Below are 22,846 nucleotides of genomic sequence, written 5' to 3'. Positions count from 1 at the left end.
GGCGATAGAACGAGGTGATGCGATCGAGACGATCATCAACTCCCGGCATCGAGTTCTGTCTTGTAAATGTGTGCAAGGTAAATTTTCTCGCCTATCTAGAACTACCTCCACCTTGATACCAATTGTCAAGGACATTTGTAATAACCGAGACGTGAGATTAAATCCGAGATACACCGTTATTGAAAGAAGCAGGTTTACAGTTTACTTGATAAAGAGCATTTCAAAATATTTACCTCCGTGTAATTGAAGTTTTTATTTATTCTTTTGCATATATTTCAAATTTATTCTATTTAGAAATTTATTTATATTTTTATTTCTATTTAGCTTTGCGAATATATATGTATATTTGATTTTTATTTATATATTCGATTTTTATTTAAAGATTTTTATTAATTTCTGTATTTTTTATTTTTTATTTTTATCTTCGCATAGAAATATAATAGTCATCTTTGAATTCTTTGAAATTGTGTTCAATATTTTACTCGTCTCAATATACAAACCTATATTTATTTTTGATTGTGTAAATAAGTAAGATGCCGCAGAATATAATTTATTACTTCTTATCAGATCCGTAAACTTTCTGTATTTTTTTCTACCTTTGCAGTTTATGCGTCGGTATAATAGCATTATCGTATCAATATATTATCGATATCATCTTATTAATCTTTTAAAAGATATAAATCATCAGCTCAGGACAAAATTATGGATCGCTTCTCTTAATTATTGAACAAATCTTCCAATTTTTGCGAAATTTGCATTAGATTTGGACATTAGAATCTTATAATATTTGTATCAAAACAGGAAAAATAAAATGTACATTACGGAACGTGTCGCATCTCACTTGAATTTATCAAAGTTATAAATGTTAATATTATAAATGTCCTATATTCCTCGCTTTATATACCGACATTTTAAAATTTTATTTTATATACGATTTTTTAGATAATTATATGGACAAAAAGATCGCGGAAGGGAGGGCGGTAATTGATTCAGTTCATTAGAATCTAATTCTCCAATTGAGAATATCTTTTGTTAAACAATCTGGCTTCGTCAAATAGATGTATCACGTTTATAGGTAATTGAACGTAATACGGCGATAGGCGAAGATGGCGGATAATTTCAACAACAAATTCATATCCTACTCCATGAAAGAGACGGAGGGAAACAATGAAGAACAAGTATCAAGGATCGCCCCGACCTTATTGACACGCACGAGTGCAGCTTCCTTGTTTCTAACTCGGTTAAAAAACAGACGCTTTTCCAAACAAGAAAACTGCGAACTCGAAAGCGGTCGCATTCGCTATGGATCGTCTTTGGATAGCCCAGCATTTATCACATCTTCCATGGACGTGGATTATTCTCTCATCAACGAACGCGCCTCCGAAGAGATCAATCGCACTTGCCTGCGCATCAACGAAGACTTTATCGGCAACATCCTGACGGAGCATAGGAGGCATGTATGCTGCAAAACACAGCTCTGGGAGAACTTAGAACTAAGCGCGGCGAACGAAACGCTAGCCGAGACGGTTCTTCCGACCCCAAACGAGATCAATATTCTGTTGCTGCAAGCGAGTTTCAGAGGTCACGCTGATATCATTCGCCATTTGTGCCAGAACGGCGCCAACGTCAATTATACCGAGCCCAATTACGGTCTCACTTCATTGCACTTATGCGCATTTCGAAACTGTCTGGACGGTGTCAGGTATCTGATAGAACAGGGTGCGAAGATCGATACCAATATGAAGCACACGCCGTTTCATTACGCCGCCTTCGGCGACGCGTTCGACGTTGCCCAATATTTGGTGCAGCACGGTATTAGTCCGGAATCACCGGACAATATCGGAGAGACGGTGTTACATGCAGCAGCACGTTCGAATGCTCTACACGTGCTCTCTCTATTGGCACCGAACAGCAAGGAGCTGGATCGCCTGGATCAGGACGGATACGCCGCTATTCATCACGCGGCCGACAGAGGCGACCCGACTTGCTTGGACGTGCTCCTTAAGGCCGGTTGCCACGTAAACTTGCCTACCGCCAAGAAAAACACCGCTCTGCATTTGGCCGCGGAAGCTGACTGCGCGGACAATCTGATTCTTTTAATCGAGGCGAAGGCTGATCTTGAGCTGAAAAATAATCGAGGATACACGGCTTTGCATTTGGCCGCTTGCTCACATTCTTTGGAATGTGTGGAGATACTATTGAAGAATCATGCGAATCCCAACGCGGAGGATGACGAGGGCCGGACGCCGCTACAATTGGCTCTGGGGAAATCCCTGATGACCGAGGAAATCACCGAACTCCTGCTGAAGCGAGGAGCGAACGTGAACAAAGCCGACAAATACGGTTACACGCCGCTGCACATCGCTGCCTCTAACGAGTTATCACGATGCGTCAATATGCTGATAAAGTTCGAGGCAGATCTCAGTGCGAGAACCATCGGCGGTAACAGCGCTCTGTCCGTTGTCCTGAGTAAGACCCGGACTTCCCTAGACGTATTCGAGCGTAGGCTGGATGCGTCTCTCACCTTAAACCGGGAGGGATTCGCAGGCGAACTCGAACTGCAACTGGATTTTCATCCACTATTGCAACATCGACGAAACCGATTCAGTCGTTTACCCGAAATCGGTTACCTGGACGCCTTCGTAAAGGAGGGTTACAAGGAGATTTTGGAACATCCACTATGTCAGTCTTTTCTCCATCTCAAATGGCATAAAATCCGAAAATATTACGCTGCTCGATTGTTCTTCTATCTGCTGTACGTGCTAATATTTACGAGCTGGGTGATAATCGCTCTGGCTCACAACTGTTATAAAGAATCTACGTATGAGACCACAACAAATATATCAGAATCTATGGACGAGACTACAACAATTATATCAGAATCTATGAACGAGACTATAACAAATATGTCATTGTGTCAGAATTCCACTTACGATGCTTTCAGAAGCAAAACGCTACTCCAGGCTAAGTGGTACGTGTTGGCGGTACTCAGCGTATTGGAGGCCTTCCGTAAAATAAGCGTCATTCCCAGTTATCGATCCGTCAGACAATTTTTGCAGATCGAAAACCTGGTCGAGTGGTTCGTGATACTCAGTGTGTTCGCTACGTCGTTCATAATTATGGAAGAATTCGGAGAAAATAATGATCTTGAATGGCTGAATTATCTGGGCGCCTTCGCCGTGCTCTGCGGTTGGAGCAATCTGATGCTAATGATCGGGCAGCTACCGGTGTTCGGCGCATATGTCGCCATGTTTACCAGCGTACAAGCACAGGTATTCAAACTGCTTCTGGCCTACGCCTGTCTGTTGGTAGGCTTCACGGCGAGCTTCTGTGTAATATTTCCGCGTACCAAATCGTTCGGCAGTCCGCACATTGGTCTCACCAAAGTCCTGGCGATGATGACCGGCGAGCTAAACTTCGAAAATCTCTTCTTCCCGCAGAATGAGAGTTACCACACATTCGAAAAAGATGAGAGTTATCACAAATTCGAACACTCGACCTTCCTGTTCCAACTCATAATTCAACTCTTTTTTGCATTGTTCCTCCTGTTCGTGACGATCGTGCTGATGAATCTATTGATTGGCATAGCCGTACACGACATCAAGGGTCTGCAAAAGACGGCCGGTCTTACGAAACTCGTTCGTCAGACAAAATTGATCTATAATGTGGAGGCGGCAATTTTGGGATTTACACCATCGAAACGCTTCAAGTTTATGCGATGGGCAACGTTGTTTTTACCATCGCCTTTACGCGTCGTCCTGACCGTTCGTCCGTTAAACCCCAGGGAGAAGAGATTACCGCGCGACATTCTCGAGGCCTCTTACAATATCGCTAAGGAAGTAGACGGGCAGAATAGTTTCACCTCGACGCGCAAAAAAAGTTATTACGCAAAAGCGGGTCTCAAGGGTGAAATAAACGCCTGCCGTCGTTGCATCGGTGAGGACACGCTGATGCAGGATTGTAACAAATTCAGAGATAATATCGCGGAACTCAAGGAAATTTGCGAAAAAAATAATGCCCTCCTTCAAGAGCTTGTAAAAACACAGGATATAAATAAATAAAGTTGTCAAGATGATGGAACGCTTTTCGTTGAAAGTTCGAAATGAATTCCGCTTCAAGTCGACTATTCCATCGTTATTCGGTTTACGATGAGGTGCTTCGAAATTTGGAATAAAAAAATGGATATACGATGAATAATTGAAATATCGTAGAATTGCGATATTTCTATGCGTTTTATATCTTTCAGAAAGTACTTGTTTATCTATTTTTTGTCTTTATTTCTGTGATACAAATGATTGTATGGTTGTATATCCAATATCAGTCGCATTAATTCCATCTTTATATATGTGAATTTTTTATTAAAAAAAAATATATTGCATAATAAATGCAAATAAATTATTTTGTTTTTACGCAATTATAAAAAATATTCCCTTACGAGAGAAAAACTATTCCAATATTGTAAAATACATATATTTTCAAATATTTAGTATGTATTTAGTATTCCTAATCTCCAAAGTAATGTAGGTTTCGTGACATGAATGCTAACAAGCATATATTGATGAGACCTTAGAGAAAACAGGACTATTTACATTATTCTAAACATTCCTCCACAGTTGCGCACGTTTTTATAAGATGTGCGATTCGTCAGAAAAATTTCCTTATTTCCGAAGTCAATATCTATATACAATATAATTAACCGGCGTAGCATATTATTTTAAAATCGGTATAATTTAATTTTTATGGCTTTACGCGTCTGTCTGCTTTTTAATATAATATTCATTCTTTTTCAATATTCATTTTCTTTTTTTACTTATTTTTCTTTATTATTATTATATAATATTTTTAAATTATTATATATTCTTCAATAAGAGAAATAAATTTTTGTAAAATTACATTAAATTTTAAATCTATATAAAATAATTATACATGGACTATTGTTGCATATTTTTCATTAATATTTATTGTTACATATATGAGTAAAACCTGTATTGATTAAATTTAGTAAAAAAGTCTTAAATCCCTCAGTAGTGAAATTCCTTCCACTTTAAGATCTTAAATCAGACTTGAAGAATATACAGGGTGTCCCATTTTAATCTCCTCAGGCAAATATCTCAAAAACCAAGCCAGGAAGAGAAAAATGTTTCAGACAAAAGTTGTTTGGTTTCGAGGGGGCCATAAGATGGTGACAATGATTTGACCTTGGAAAATCATTTGAAGGTCATGTGAAGGTAAACTTTAAAATCTTAAATGGAAACCCCCATTTTTTATTTAGTATTCTTGTAGCTGACATCGAGAGCTTTCCAAAACACTAAAGTATTTTTTTATTAAGTACTTTTTGAGTTATTTTATATTTTAATCTGACATATTTTGATATAAAAAATTAAATATCTTGTAAAATATTTAGTTTTTGATAATCTTACCGTAATACTTCTATGTACAGAATAATGAGACAAATCAATTAGTATAAAAAAAAAATTGTTTTTAAGAAAATTATTTACAATGTATTTTTTTAAACAATTATTTGTTTTTTTTTTGCACTAATTAATTAGTCTCATTATTCTGTACATAAAAGTATTACCGTAAGATTATCGAAAACTGAATATTTTACGAAATATTTTATTTTTTATATCAAAATATGTCAGATTAAAATATAAAATAACTCAAAAAGTACTTAATGAAAAAATACTTTATTATAGTGTTTTGGAAAGCTCTCGATGTCAGCTACAAGAATACTAAATAAAAAATGGGGTTTTCCATTTAAGATTTTAAAGTTGACCTTCACATGACCTTCAAATGATTTTCCAGGGTCAAACCAATGGTACCATCTTATGGCCCCCTCGAAACCAAACAACTTTTGTCTGAAACATTTTTCTCTTCCGGGCTTGGTTTTTGAGATATTTGCCTGAGGAGATTAAAATGGGACACCTTGTATATATAATGCTAATAGTATGCATCGGCTGATAGTCAAAACCGGTTCCATTATGTATAAATTCTCTCGTCCGATCTCAACTTTCAAAATAGGATAATTCGTCGGCAACGAGATGAAACCAGGACGTTAAATTATAGAGATTTATCTTTTAGCGAGGAATGTAGTGGAGGCTAAAATTTTAGAAACGTTGAACTTTGTACTTTAAACGAATGCTATTTTCTGTGCTATATCTATCAGATTTACCCGTCACACAGTTTGATGCTTTTTAATTCATCGAATTGACCGGCTGGAAAAAGATTTCTGTAAAAAATTTATTACACGTTTCATCGCATTGTGGGACTGAAGGATTCTCTTGTCAGCTCCTATAAAATCGCAACGTAAGACTATTTCGTGTCTCGAATTTGAGTGTTATTTTTATTAAAACAAGTACTAATACGAAATATACATATTTCATGTCCAACGATTTCGTACATCAATTTCAGATTTTTAGGCAATTCGAGAATATCTCTTGATTTTGCATATATACTCAAAACGAATACAAAATTAGAAATTACGTAAACAAGTCATTATATCATATTCGTGATCACGCAGTGAAAGTTATTCGACTAGAGATATACGCAATTCAGATTCGAGAAGTTAGAAAAAAATTCTGCAATGTGAGAGAGGAAAGAAGGAAAAAGGAACACAAAATATTTTCTGCAATATACCAAAAAAATCGGATAAAAAAATAGATAATAAACAGCAAATTAAACGGAGGCGGGAATAACGAATGACGATTGATCTATCGCTGGATTTTCGTAATATTGGAGAATGAGCTCTATTTAAATTTCATAAGCTATTTAAAACTATTAGAGTTTGCCACAAAAATTAACGTACTTGGTAAATTCAATTTATGTATTATAAACATTTTTCATGCGTCGCAAAATCTTCTTATCTTTTATGTATTTAGCCTTCATTCTCATTGATTTTCAACAAGAGAAGAACGGTTTTATCGTTACATGATTAAGAACGCAAATATCTGCATCTGAGAGTATTTTCTCAACGATAGCAGATATAAATAATAAAACATTAACAAATATAACGTGTCCTAGAATGAAAATCGAGCGACTTTCCAACAGTACTTTCCAGCATCGTTCAGATCAAACCGGAATTTAACAGGACGGTTTATCGTATGTACGAGAACTAGATCTCGATATCGACCTACATCTCTCTTTATATTTATACATTTTGTCCGTCGCGCTTCTATCTCCCTGCTCTCGAATTCTTCTTCCCGAGCATTCGATCGACTGGCAGAGATGTATGCAAAGTAAGTACGTTGTGCAGTATGTGTAGTGCGATCGTATGAAACGGTCAAGTCCGTCCGTAATGTTCGCGAGATCGTCGAGCGGGCAATGATAAAGATAGCTCGACAATGACATGACAAGATCTCGAGCTGACGTATCTTCTTTATGTTAGAAGTTAGAACATGTGCCTGAAATCCTTCTCGGCGTTCGTCTTTGAATTTCAAATGGATTTTTCTCGGTCAGTTCTTAGACTCTTATAAATACGGATCCCCAAAAGTAGGAACGTTAAACGGGAAGATAAAGTGGCGACTATATGAAGAGAAAAGAGGAGACATGATGTTGGTGAAAAACAATTGGGCTCTTATTATTTGAAGTCTTGACATACTAAGACGCACCAATATTTTTAATATGCTACAATAATATACATTTACAAAATCAGTATCGACACTTCTGTTGGACCTTTAATAGTAAACGAAAAACGATAAAATATAGTATTAATGCAAATCAAGAGAGATTGCTCTCTCTCTCTCTCTCCTCTTTCTAACATAGCAATACAATTAAACGTGTGTGTGAATGCAGTACATTATTTATTATGTATATTCTAGCGTGAAAGAAAGAATATAAAACATATCGGAGCCTAAAAAAAAACAACTTTATCCCTCATAAATTATTCGGATGAATGCAAAATATGATTAAATCGGTAATCGGGATGTCTCTACGCGCGAATCATCGATAACTACTTGGTGTTCAATTACGGACACTTATATCGGAAACTAAACACGATAACATATTTGAGAACTGAAATAACTCTGATTGTGAGAAGGACACGTGAAGCAACAGAGATGACAGGATTATTATAATCACAAATGGTTCGAATGAGATAAGATCTAGAGTATGAGTCCTTGCCTACAAGAATGCGGAAATAGCTGAGATAACAGGAAAAAACAACTGTAAAAATACAAACGATCATGTCACTAGATTGCGAATGATTTGAACGAGACCAGATAAAAAAAAAACGCGTATCCTCGAATTTGACTTGAAGAAATAGGGAGAGAAGCGAAATATTGTTAATCGGCAAACTTATCCTCGGTCATAAATAAATCTCGATTCGTGCCAGCATGTACAAAAATGAGCGAGGTTCAGAAGGAGCAAAAAACAAGACTGATCTCAAGACAGACACTTTGAAGCTGCCGATTATTCTCGATGAGGGTAGACAACGTCTCTACTCCAGCTTCAACAATCGTCAGAAAGACGATTCGCTCTCCGTGAGATTGGCTTCCACCTATAGATCCTTGAGATGCACGTACGCAGCAGAGGATTGTTCGCGAAAGATCACGATCGATGACATAAGATCCGCATCAGAGATTGATAGCAAGCGGATCGAGATCGATGCCGGCGTGCCGCCACCGGCCGACGAGTCTCTCTTCTTCGATAACCTGGAATGTTGCAAGAATCACTATGTGAATGGCACGAAACTGAGATCGGCGATATGGTCTATCGTCGATCCGACAGAGACTAAGCTATTACTCAATATGGAGAAAACCCGCGCTCTGCCGGACGCGTGCAAGAGCGAGAGATTACAGAATGTCGCTTACATTTGGGCGTCCTATCGCGGTTTGCTGCATCTTCTGCCGGAGCTGGAGAAGGCCGGCGCGCATTACGACTACGTAGAGCCGCGCACCGGTGTCAACGCCATTCTAGCCGCTTCGTTGGGCAATAGAGTCGACTGCGTGGAATATCTGATAGGGAGAGGCGCCGATGTCAACTACGAAAGCCTCATCACCCGTTACACGTCGCTTCATTTCGCGGCGCTGGGCAACAGCTGGCAAGTCGCAGCTACGCTGCTGGACAATGGCGCCAAGCTCAATTACATCTGTCAGGAGGTGGTCGAGCCAGTTTTGCATAGCGCCGTACGCGCGAAAGCAGTGGAAACAGTGCAACTGCTTCTCGAACGCGGCGCCAGCGTCGTCGAGAAGAATCACCTAGGTCAGACACCATTGCACGTGGCCTGCTTTGTGCAGTCGATACCGTGTGTCGAGCTACTGTCATCGTCGACGTCAACCGGCGTCAACGCTGTGGACAGAGAACACAGGACGCCGTTGCACTTCGCCGTGATGAGCACCGACTCGTCCGCCGAGTTGGTGCAGCTGCTGCTGAAACGGGGCGCTTTTGTAAACGCGGCTGATCGGACCGGCTTTACACCACTTCACATTGCCGCCTTGAACGAGCAGTCGCGGTGCGTCGACGCGCTCATCTGGGCGGGCGCCGATGTCAGCGCAACCACATGTACCGGACTGTCTGCTCTAAACATCGTGTTGAAAAAGATTCCCGAGTCACTGCATGTGTTCCGACAGCGATTGGACGCTTCGATCAGATTGACCCGACCGGTATCGCATAATCGTGAGTTCGAGATGCGACTGTACTTTGACATTCTCTTTCCTAGCAATAGTCAGTGCGAAACCAGCTTCATAAACACTTTCGTGCAGGAGCATCGGAAGGATCTCCTGTCGCATCCGTTGGTCATGGCTTTCCTACACCTCAAATGGGAAAAGATACGCAAGCTCTATCTGCTGCGTATATTTCTATACGCCATGACGGTAATATGCATGACCACTTACGTGCTAACCGCTTTAGCATACAAGTGTTATAATCACAACGAGGTTACCACCGACAACTCGAAGATATGCGGTAGTAAACGAGCAGTTCATTTTCTTTTTCGCAGACCGTTCATCGAGATTCAATGGTATCTCGCGCTAGTGCTGACGTGCATCACTATACCGAGAAAGATATTCGGCTTCATGGTTTACAAATCGGCCTTACAATACTTTTCCAATATCGATAATGTCCTGGACGGCGTAGTGATTATAAGCGTGTTTGTCACATCCTTTGTTTACACCGGGCGCACCTACGATTGGCAGAATTACGTCGGTGCGTTTGCCATACTCTGCGCCTGGACTAATCTGATGCTGATGGTAGGCCAACTACCAGCCTTCGGCACTTACGTCGCCATGTTCACGCACATCCAGTTCGAGTTCGCTAAACTGTTGCTGGCGTATTCTGGGTTGCTGATAGGCTTCACTATCAGTTTCTGCGTGATATTCGCGGGCGAACCTGCCTTTGATAACCCCTTCACCGGACTGATCAAGGTCCTGGCCATGATGGCCGGCGAACTAGACTTTGAGGGGCTCATCAATCCAGCGGATGGTGAATCGATGGCAAGCGATTCCTTCATCATTTATCACCCTTTATCAGTTTGCTCGCAGATCCTCTTTACACTGTTCATAGTGTTCGTCACGGTGATTCTGATGAATCTATTAGTTGGTATCGCTGTGCATGATATACAGGGTCTGAGAAATCACGCTGGACTCACGAAACTGGTGAGGCAGACAAAAATGATCCTTTTCACAGAGATGGTCTTGCATAACACTACAATCCCATATGCTTTCCGCAAGTGGCTGTCGGATCATAAAATCGATATTGAAAATAGAAAACGCGTGCTCGTGGTCAAACCGCTTAATCCGCTTGAGAAGCGATTGCCCAAAGATATAATGAAAGCCGCATACGAGATAGCGCAAAAAAATATCATCTCCACGAACGACGACATCAATCTAAACGATCATGCTGCCTGGTTGAAGCAGAACGAGGAGGTCTCCGATGCAGTCTTACAAACGACGATTGAGAAACTGATCGCTACAATGAAAGTGAACGAAGATGCTGTAAAATTGTTGAGAGTGCAATTATTAGAGATGAACAAAATGCTGGAAACTGTTGTAACAACATTAGCAAAAGATAAATATACCTCGTTGTAAATCGGATGATTCGATATCGGTATGATCTGACATTAATCTCGACGGTACAATAATTTCATAATTGATCTTAGAATTTCTTTCATTAAAATTATTTCTGCATTTCTCCCTCTCTTTCTACCATCCATTATTAAATATATTTATACTTTTATTCACTCCTATGTTTACTTTTCTCCATTGTAGATGTACCTCTTCCTGTGATTCCCAATTATGAGATGCAATTACATTTGATCGAGAAAGTTTTTAAAAAGATCTGTCTTGACCTATCTGTACTCGTGATTTTAAATGAATTTTCTCTAATGCGCCTTATATTTTATCTGTTACAGATTATATTTCCATTACTTTTTACGAACATGACCGATAAAGTGGACATCGAGGCCACAGTTAAGAATGGTGGACCTACTGGTCAGTGTGGCGTTGTGCGTTGGGGTATCGCATGGGGTTTACGCAGCTTCATAGACAGATCGTTGCTCGAAAAAATGCGAGTTGGTAAGAAACAATCGATACGAGAAATCACGTGCAAATATCATAATGCATTTTTATTATTTATTTTCGAATAGCTGGTCTTTTAACAAGAGATTGGAGAAGACGCGAGAGGAAGAAATGGGGTCAAGAAGGTGCCAGGAGAAAGTTCACTTGGAAAAAACGTTAATCTACTTATTCTAACATGGTGTAATAATTTTCATTGTGCATACAATAAAATCATATGAAACAACACTATTTTATTTCGAAAAATATTACATTCGTCAAAAAAAAAAAAAAAAAAAAAAAAAAAAAAAAAAAAAAAAAACCGCGTATATATTTTATAATATATAGTTTCCACAATAGCAAATTAGAAACAATGCACTGTGTTTTGACTCACTATCTTTTCACAGCGCGTTACATTTCCTCTAGAGGCATTAGACCAAGTAATTTCATACCTTGTCCGAGGACATTTCTAGCAACATGAAACAACAATAGTCTTTGACTAGCAACATCAGGTGATTCGTTTTTTATTCTCAACATTTTGAAGGCCTTATTAATTGCGTGGCTGTGTAAAAAAAAACTGTTGATCTCAATGAAATAATTATAATAGACATTTGATGCAGAATGTGCACTTACCTTAAATGAAAAAGATATCCAGTTAATATGCACGGTTCCATTTCTTCGTATGATTTCAATACTACCTCTTCAAATTTGACAATTAATATGATTAAATCATCAACAACTTCTTCTCGTAAAAGGCTTGGTTCGCATTCCGAAGGTAAGGCAGTGCCGCAATTGCGCTTCAAGTTAACGAGTCGGCAATGAGTGTATTGCAGCTTCACCCCAGTGTCTCCTTTCAACTGACCTTGCAAAAAAATTAAAAAACCAAATCATACATTAAATGTAAAATTAGGTAATTGTGCATAAATTGTAATAAGAAATTTACATCAAATGCTGCATTTAAATCGATTGTGTAATCCCGTTGTCGTCTCTTCTTCAAATCGTTAATTATTATCGCAGAAATGCCTAATATATCCGAACTATTATCTGCTGAATCTAAATGGACCTTGGTAGCTGAAAAAAATATTGCAAGATAATTAGATTGATATTAGACATTATATTTTAATTTTTAATTAAAATAATATTGATATTATCTTACTAGGTGAATGTAATTGTTTCTGTTTCATGATGTCTCTAGTGATGTTTAAGATATCTTCTAAAAACATTATACTTCCTTTTCTCGTACGCATACCATGTAATCGACCAAATTTTACATGTTTCAATCTTTCAACCCATGGCATTTTCATTTGTCTCAATACCTCCAACAGGTTTAAAAAATGTTCGGCTTGAGTATTATCCACTACATAATACATACAGTCAAAATTATTTTTTTCAAATCTATCGATAGCTGCTGCAATATCTCTAGCTATATATAGAGTAGAACCGTCGCTTTTGATTAAAGGAACGATTTTACCGTTTTCTAGATGTACAACTTTTCTATTTTGTTCATCTGTTATTAATAACTGCATTTTCTCCATTAACATAATTATTTTCTCCATATTCTTGGCACTATACATAGATTAGTACTCTGCGTTGATACCACTGCTTCCAATTCTACCATAAGTCCTTTTCAATTCTTCGATAGTATATTGTTTGAATGCTTTCCATTGTTCACATGTGACTCCTATGCCAGTTTCCAAATCATTAAATATTTCTCTTGCACGATCTAATATAGACGAATCTGTTTCAGCCAATTTATTGGCAGTAACATAAGCTGTGTATAACGCTTTTATAGGACTCTTTTTCATTTCATCCTCACTGAGATCTGTCATATCAATTCCCAATTGAACTAGACCGTATTGTGTGCCCCAGTCACCTAAGTAATTTATTTTCTTGACGTTATTTTCTACAAAATTGTTGATATTAGCAATGTAATTTCCTATTATTGTGGATCTTAGATGTCCTAGGTGAAAGGGTTTTGCGATATTAGGTGAACTAAACTCTACTATTACATTTTTCTTATTATTGACAAAAGTTGGTGCCGATACTGTAAAACAATTACATTCCAAAATTTCTTTAATGCACTTCTCTCTGGAAAAGTTGAAGGATATTGCATTGTTTTCTATACTGACATTAAAAATACTATCTAAATCATTATCTATGATATTATATACTTTATTTTGCATATCATATTGTCTGGTTTTTAATGGAAGTAAAAAAGAATAAATTCCATTTGTTTTCTGTGTTTTAAAATGCAAATAAGATGCAATATCAGATATGTTTATATTGTTATCACTTTGTAAAGATTTTGTAATCTGAAATAAATAAATTGAAAGATAATTAAATGTATCAAAAGCGATTCCAAACAGTTAACTTTTGTGTAATATATCTCAATAATAATGAGTAGTAATTTTATAATAAAAAAGAAAATACCTTTTTTAAAATTGTAGTTCTCATACTATTACTCATAATGTTCGATAATTTAATAATTTAAATAAAATAATCGATTATATATATGTTTTTATTTGGAATTATCTTCAAGAGAAAAGTGACTAACCGGTATTATCATAACATGAACTATGTATGTTGTAATATCAGATCATTTATTCATATATGAGCAATGTTGAACAGGAAAAAATCAGAAATATTCAATGCCAATCACACAGATTCGATGATTGCACATTGCACTATGCCAATTTCATCAAACTCGGAGCTCTGAGTTCGGAGCCCGGTTAGATTAAGGGCGCGTTCCACTTAACGACCGCAACGCTCACGGTATCATTTCATCCTTGTTGTTCATCGAAAGTTAAACAAAGACAAATGATGCTCGCGAGCGTTGCGGTCGTTAAGTGGAACGCGCCCTAAAAGTGCCTTTACATGGCAGCGTTAAGCGTCGAGCGTCTGCGCAGAAAAATGCGCAGAATTTAAACGAGATAAATTCTAAGTTGAAATTAGATTGAGATTCAAGATTCAAAATTGAAATTTGACCATTTAGGACAAAGAAATTTTAGTCCCTTTAGTTCTGATTAGTCAAATTCCAATCTTTAATCTTCAATCCTTAATTTTCAATGCGTAGTCTGATACGGGCTTAAGGGCCCGAGCACAGACTTTTGCATAACCGTAAGCATAAGGAAATTGATTGGTTCATAAGCATATGCATAAAGAAATTGATTGGTCAATTTCCTTATGTATAAGGGGATTCCTGTTCGCCACTTGCTCTTGCAACAACACTTTTTGCTACACCATCTCCTACGATACAATCATCTGCAATTACTTCGGGATTTGAAAGCAATAATGCAGTAGCACAGGTGCAGAGAGCTATGTCCAAGATTGGCACCAAGCGCAAGGTGCCCCCTTCTGATTCCTTTACAACTAAAAAACGATTGGACATAGAGGCTGTCATAAGTCTTTCATTGAGCAGAGTAAGGGATTGACAGAACTTGCAGCGAAGATCGATGAAGCAATTACGGCTCCATCTTCACAACCAAATATTTCGTCAGCAGTAGTCAACAATGCATTTTCTGACACTCCATGCTGAGTGCCATAGAATTCGCATCAAATGATACGCGCCTTGAAATTTATCGTTGCGATATAATTATGTATTATTTAAGATATATAAGATAAAAGATAATTAATTTTATTTATCGTATTAAATTATTCTCCGATATTTGTTACGATCTCGTTTAGAAAAGGAATTTAATAATGTTCGCGCTCTACCACCTTACTGTTCGAGTGTCGCCGTGCGATTGATAGGCCATAATACGTTAACAATAGCGTGCTAATGTTTACGCCGCCAAGGCCAAAAACCATGTTATTGATAATTTGTAGCCGAATATTTTGCGTACTATGACGTATATCGCGGAATATTAAATCGTACAAATATTTTAAATTATTTATTTAATAAACGATTAATAATATTACGGAGCTTATCGTTAATTACTCGGACGGATACAATTCGACTATTTTATTGCGCGTTCTCGATCCGAATCATATTTAAATCGTCGAAAAGTCAAACGATAAAGTATCGGACAAAATATTATTAAATTTGAAATATTTTTAAAGAGATAATTATTGCTTATAAAGGAAGAAAAAAATCACGACAAAATAATTTTGATTCCTGTCACTTCGACTCTTGGTTAAATCACGCGAAATACGCGCCTCGAAATTTATCGTTGCGATATAATTATGTATTATTTAAGATATATAAGATAAAAGATAATTAATTTTATTTATCGTATTAAATTATTCTCCGATACTTGTTACGATCTCGTTTAGAAAAGGAATTTAATAATGTTCGCGCTCTACCACCTTACTGTTCGAGTGTCGCCGTCCGACTGATAGACTATAATACGTTAATAATATCGTGCTAATGTTTACGCCGCCAAGGCCAAAACCCATGTTATTGATAATTTGTAGCCGAATATTTTGCGTACTATGACATATATCGCGGAATATTAAATCGTACAAGTATGTTAAATTATTTACTTATAATAAACGATTAATAATTTGATTAAAATTAATTAAAATCAGAAAATATATATTTCTAGACATGCTTACAATTTTTTATTTTTTATTCTAAATATTTAATACAATATTTCATTCAAATAAATTCGTTTCACGATATCTGATTTTGCAATATTGACAAAATGACTTTACATATCAATTTATTGTATCCAACGTCCCGTAAATTTTTAATATATGTTGTATTTCGAAATACGCGAAAGTCAATCGCCTTTTCTTTCTATCGCAATTCGCGTACGTCTGGCATAATGCCAATATGGCAGACTCATTGTCAGTTTAATGCCATTCAAAGCTGCGCTTCGATCGAGAATATCAGAGTAACTGTCAACGATGATACAATGCGGGATTATAATACAGAAATTATTATCTTGGTCATCGTTAGTTCGGCTACAATGTATAATCCCACACGCAGAAAATTCTTAATAGAAAGATTTTGTTTTATCTCTATTTTAATACCAATTGATATTGTGTGAATGCACACTATAAATATATTTTTATATAAAAATAACAAATAAAAAAATAATATTATTGCGCGTATGCAATATGGTTAATGGAGTTCTCTTGTACCTATCTATGCACTTATATATATATATATATATAATAGTCGATAAAGAATACAAAAGAAGAGGTAAAGTTTCCACGTGCACGTGTTGGGAGGCTCCCTCACATCTGCCAAACTGTCAATGTGTCATTCAGAATCAATAGTTTCAAAATCCTTTTCTACCTTTTCATTTCCCCAGTGCTCGATAAAAAAAAAAAAACGGGCCTTTGGGATAAGCTTTTAACTTGAAATCGTAAACTTAGAATATTGATATCTCAAAATTATTATTGTCTTTTTAACAACAAACAAATTTTGGCAAATAAGTTTTAAAAAATTAAGAGGGGAAGGGGAAAGAGAAAGAAATATATATATATATATAGAGTGTAACAAAGCGATCGTATCAGCAGTTTTCTCAAAAAGCTGCTGATATATATCTGCTTGTGTTTCTTTATAATTTTCTGACACACGCAGACTAATCGTATTTTAATGAAATCATCCTTTGTAAAATTTGTTTTATCGATCGCTTTTTTTCGCTGCAACAAATGCGTCATCGCCTATTTCGGGATCCTCTCGAACGAGCGAGCGCTTGACGTTCGAAAGGTAGTAAACATTATGGGATATATCGAGCAAGAAAGTTGTAGAGCGATGGAGCTCAGCTAAAAAGAGATTAACCCAGAATGGCGAGGCCGAGGCGCGAAGATCTGGAACGGCGATAGGCGGCGCGGTATTAAATTTTCCACGATCCTTTCTCGAGCGTGTCTGAAAGTATTCGCGCCACCGCCCAAAATCCTTTCAGCCTCAGCGTTGACGCTAAAATTCTCATGTTCCTGTGTATGTGATTAATTCGTAGGAAAATAAATATTCTCGGAGTAGAATATCAATCGGGGATGTCAGTGAAAATGTTTTTCGATTCAACAAATGGTTTATCCCATTTAAAAATAATAACGCGTACTATCGCTTTTTTTTTAATATATAAAAAATATCTTTTTTACAATCTTTTTTTCGTTTTATTTGCATAAATTCTTTATTCGCGAAATTTTTAAAAAAAGATTTAATATTGATATAGTCCATTTAAAAAAATATATTATTTAATTCTTTGAATTTCTATGAAAAAGTTTTAATTAAATAGCAATTATTGAATGTTTTGTTCGCACACTATTGGAGTGAAGTGTACGTATATATATATATATGGAAAATATAAAAATATGCAAAGATAAAAACTACTATATTTTAATGCATCTTTAGCGTTTCTTGATTACAAGAAGAAGGTATGTTTACAAACTTAATTATCAAAGTACTTGTATATATTCGCATTAATTTTGAAAAATCTGTTTTAAGCTGATCTTTCTCGAACAGAGAACGACAATAGGCATAAGCACGAGGTAAAAGCCTTAGTCTACCCAATTCTCAGCGGCGTATTTTAACTATGTAACCCCGGTAAGAAGATTGCACGCGAGAGGTTGGCATAAGATCGTAGCATACTATGACGTCGGGACTGTATAGTCGTGTATGGAAGGAGTTAGGGGTGGTACGGCTGCTTGTAAGAAAGGGTGTTTTACTGCCGCGTAACTGATATGTAAATGAGACTCGTGGAGACGATTCTCACGCGAGGTTTCTCAAGCTTTTCGTGATGTAGATATGAAATTGTGCATCTGTTTAATAATAATTTTTTTTTTTTTATGAAACTAATATGTAATACATTCACACGCTTATGGATATTAATACAGAAATAATTCCAAGCAAGATTGATAAGCTTCTCTTAAATAATATATTGATAATATAAATCATGATATGTCATTCCTAATATTATTAAAATAATATTATTAAGTAACGAATGTAGGAGAATTTGTATCATTTAATATATTTATAGATATCGGAAGCTTGTATATATTAAAAGTAATAAATGAGACTTCGTGTAATACCCTCTTCTTCATTAAGTGTTCTGGATTCAACATTAAGGCGATTAAATTTTTATCGGAATAAAGCCGCAACTTGAAGTTTATTATATTTTTGATATTTGATTTTTCATAATAGCTTATAATTTTCAATATTAAATCGTTCCTCGGGTCTTTCTCTTTACTTACGCGTAATTTGAACAAAACCCTCATCGAGAAGCTAACAAGTTTGGGTGTTTATTATCTTTAGCTTAAAATGTTTGATGCTGAGTTATCCTATATATTATGCGGGAAGGGTTTTCGTTATTAGATGGGTTCTTCCTGCTTGTCAAGGATAAGCCGTCTCCTTCAGGAGGAGGAATAACAATGGCGGATAGCGATATATTTGTCTCTTCCCTTCGTCTCCTTCTATTCTCAATTGTGTGAACATTCCGTTCGAACATCGGAACCAACTATAATAATACAGAATACTACAAAACCATAAATTACAATTGCTCCAAATTTTGCGAATTTCATTTATAATCTATAAATTTCTACGAATTTTTATGTATATTTAATGCCAATTCAAGAGAAGAAGGGGAAAGCGAGAGAGAGAGAAAAAATAAATAGACGTAGAGAAATAAAAGAAAGTACTTTGAGAAGAAAAGAAACGAAATATTTAAAGAGATCAAAGAATTTTATAATTTTTCACATACTTTTAATCCGAAAATGGATACAGTTACAATAAAGTTAGATTAAAAAATAAAAAATGGAAAAACCAGAGAGACAGAGGACAATACGAGTCGGACGCAAAATGGAGATGTAAAATATACAAGAAAAATGTAAAATAAATATAACACAGAGTCGCAGAGTATAAGTAATAATAGATTATAATTTTCCGTCTTTTCTTTTTCTCGATTCGATGTATGTGAAAAATTTAAAAAGTCACGTTCTAATAGTTTCTGCCTGTATAATATGTATAATATTCTATTAATAAAAAGAGACCTTATTTTTTTCATCTCGGTAATTCCGGTAGTTCCAAACGGAGTTTCCGAGGAAGAGCAAACACTGCAAATATGCATAGAAACCTGCAATGAGTTTTTTTTAGTGTCGAATCAATAGACATTTCGACGTAAAAGTCAAGTATTTTTAGGAGAATATTAAAACATCAAAGGAACTTTATCAACGACGTCTGCTCATTTTTATTGTTCATCAAGTAATATAAGACGGGAGGTAAAATTTTCCAAATGTATTTCTTAATATTATTATGCCTTACACCATTTCTAACCCCATCTATAATTGGAGAAGTGTAATTAATGATTGAATAATCTCACTTTATAATATAAAAGTTAAATGATGCGCGTATAAAAGATGGTTTTATTTCTGGGAAAAAAAAAAAAAATGTATATATAATTGTTTAATTCAACAATTTGATATTGCATGTTCGACTGGAATGAACATTACGGAATATTGAGATAAAATACTATTTAATATAACAAAATAGGATAAAATTGACAGAGAGAAAATAGAAATTTTTTATTTGGGAACTATAAATTTTCATTACTTTAATTTTTATAATTAAAATATCTCGAAAATAAATATTATTCAGAAAAGATTATTTACGTGTAATAAAATTTCAATAAATAAAGCCGTTCACGGCGTATTCACGGATGATATAAATAATCATGATTTCTACGAGTCTTTTAATTATAACAATGTCATAAATCCAAATTGTAATCTCGCTATGATGCACATGGGATTCAGCGAGGATGTAAAGAGCGATCCTTGAAAACAAGGATCTTGGAAGGAAATCCGAAAGGTGAATAGCATGTACTCTCCAGAGTATAAAAAAGAGGACGTATTACAATTTCAAATGTAATTCCTTCGGAGCGTCGCTGGCATCCGATCTCGTCTTGCGAGAAGAACAACGCCATAAAATCACATCGATATATATCTACGAGAGAGAGAGAGAGAGAGAGAAAGGCATTAATATCTCGGATTTGCCGTTCGCTTCAAGAAATGATATAGCTAGAAATATTAAATTTAATTAATTAATTAAATTAATTACACAGATTGACACGCACATTCATACAATCAAAGTGTTTTAATTTAATAAACAAGTTTATTTGCCTAAGTGTGTTTGTTTCTTGGAAAAAGTAATCCACATTTCAGACATAATCCACTAATCTACATTTTTATTAAAAAATTTTTCCTATTAAAAAAGTTGAAGAACAAAAATGAAAATTAAAATTGAGCCAAATGTTTTTGCGCAATAATTTTATTATTTATTTATATGTGTGCGTGTGAATTGTTCTTTAAATTTCCAATGTACTCAATGTAGTATAGAAAGAGTATCGGTATCCTAGCGACCTTTGAAGTAAACGACATGTCGCGTCGAGTAATTCGCCAAGCGTACTGTTTCACATTACGCGAGTTAAACGATCTGGAAAGCAGTGACCGTATAAACTAGACGATGGAAGCAGTGTTCATCGATAAATCGAATAGGCAACTAATACAAGACGATGCTGTATAAGAAAGCTTTTAAACTAATGAAACAGCTTCTCCAAAGCAGGATACGACTGTTAATTTTCAAGCGACAAACAAATGTAAAAAATCTTAAGATCTTTTTCAAATTCATACGGATATAATATACATATGTACACATCGAATCTATAACTCTGATCAATTTATATAATGCTTATTTATATTATCTTGACCTCGAATAATTTTATACTTCGATTTGGTGATTTGTCTCGTTAAATCTTTAGACAATTAAATTTAAATATGTTAAAGTTTTTGACATCGTTCACGTCCAATGTTGATTTGATTATGCGGATTTCTTTGGCGAAGGTTCAGTTTAGAATCAAATTGATTTCGAATTTCATGCATAACGGGAAAGTATATGCCGTTAGAGGGGCGATTTTTAGATTTATGACTAGGCAACGTGCACGAAATAATGCCACTGTCGCGCTAAAATATATTGCGCGTTCGATATTGCAACACACGTACCCAGAAAATGCATTTTATGTATCCGCATATTTATGGAAAATTTATAACCGCAAATATATGGTATATACGCGGGCGTGTAATATACTTAGCGTTCCAAAAAAGGCGCACCACACAGCAAGAGCCTTCTCTTTCCACACATGGATATCTCAAAAAGGTTTTCAAAATTTTTCCGAAATAGCTATATCCACTCATCACAAAAAAAAAAAAAAAAAAAAAAAAAAAAAATTCACATTTTATAATTTTAAAAATATGTATTACCAAAACTTGACCAAACGTTTTAGCGATTTTAACATACATGTGTGTTTGTGCCGCTAATAAAAATAAATAGAAAAAAAAGAAAATTAAAAATTGAAGACATACAAGCTGCTTTTTCATCTCTGGTAAACATGAAAAATATGTAAAATTTTAATGCAACGTGTCTGCTATTCGATCTATTAACCAGTGTGTGTGTGTTTTTTTTTTATATAGATTAATTCTGTAAATTAGACGAGGTTGCTAGCAAATTACAAGCGCATTTCAATATACGTCTGCTTGTGCTCAATTTATATTTTACGTACTCACAATCAGTAATTATATTCGTTATAATTACAATACATGTATATACATTTCTATTTCATTATGCATTCAACATTAAAGGGAAAGTTACATTTAATTACGTTATATAATTGATTCAAATTTTATATACTTTTAATAAATATTTAATATACAAATTGTGCGTGAGAAGAAATTTCCGTAAGTCCTAGCTACATTTCATGACAACGTTAACGCGGAAAAAGTTGATAAAAAGGAGAAGGCAAATCTAGGAAAAATAAAGCTTCTTCAAGAAAAGCAAAACTTCATCCGCTTTGTATTAAATTCGACAACCGGGTTTTGTGACTAACATTTTCGACGTGCCGTATAGAATATCGATGAAAAAGAAACTTTCTTTCGCTTTTAACCCATTGTGTGTATGTGTGTGTGTATGTGCGTGCGCGTGTGGGGGAGGGGGAGGGGGGCGCGCGCGCACACTCTGATCGCTTTTGCATTTATATTGAACCGAGTGCCTAGACATGCCTACATACATTTTTCATTATGATTTGATCCATCGAACACGTGGTACAACTGATTTGAAGAAGAAAATCACCTTATTCGTCTCATTAGAATTCAGATCGCGCGCATCCGTCTCTGTTCGTGTTGTTTGGCGAATGTTTCGATATTTCCGTAAATCACCATTGGTGCTTGACACACGACAAGGATTTGTCGAAGGATATTTCCGTAAATTTGTCGTGAGTTGCAAAACGTAATACGCGATCAATAAAGAGTTGTCATAAATAAAATTAAATGCTCAGTTATACTTTGGAGCACCTATGCACAGAAATATTATTTGATTATGATATTATTAATATTATTTACAGTACTCTGCGTTGATACCACTGCTT

At 35.7% G+C, this 22,846-nt stretch overlaps 2 protein-coding genes across 2 annotated transcripts; one reads left to right on the top strand and one right to left on the bottom strand.

The window, feature by feature from the left end:
• Window positions 1–891: 891 nt before the first annotated feature.
• Window positions 892–11,426, top strand: LOC138941453 (uncharacterized). Its single transcript, XM_070311136.1, has 3 exons — window positions 892–4,050; window positions 8,314–11,040; window positions 11,345–11,426. Exons 1-2 carry the CDS (start codon window positions 1,107–1,109, stop codon window positions 11,019–11,021), a joined length of 5,652 nt encoding a protein of 1,883 aa, XP_070167237.1. The 5' UTR covers window positions 892–1,106; the 3' UTR covers window positions 11,022–11,040; window positions 11,345–11,426.
• A 360-nt stretch (window positions 11,427–11,786) lies between these two features.
• On the bottom strand, window positions 11,787–14,258 carry Argrs-m (arginyl-tRNA synthetase, mitochondrial). Its single transcript, XM_070315656.1, is given in 5 exon segments — window positions 11,787–12,048; window positions 12,120–12,343; window positions 12,430–12,557; window positions 12,643–13,798; window positions 13,917–14,258. Coding segments are annotated over 5 exon segments (1,695 nt in total). The 5' UTR covers window positions 13,953–14,258; the 3' UTR covers window positions 11,787–11,897.
• Window positions 14,259–22,846: the final 8,588 nt, after the last annotated feature.

Source organism: Polyergus mexicanus, unplaced genomic scaffold (assembly GCF_030449975.1).
Source record: "Polyergus mexicanus isolate NDT 795.1 unplaced genomic scaffold, iyPolMexi1.0 SCAF_2, whole genome shotgun sequence".
Taxonomy (NCBI): Eukaryota; Metazoa; Arthropoda; class Insecta; order Hymenoptera; family Formicidae; genus Polyergus; species Polyergus mexicanus.
This window is presented reverse-complemented; position numbering and strand designations above follow the sequence as displayed.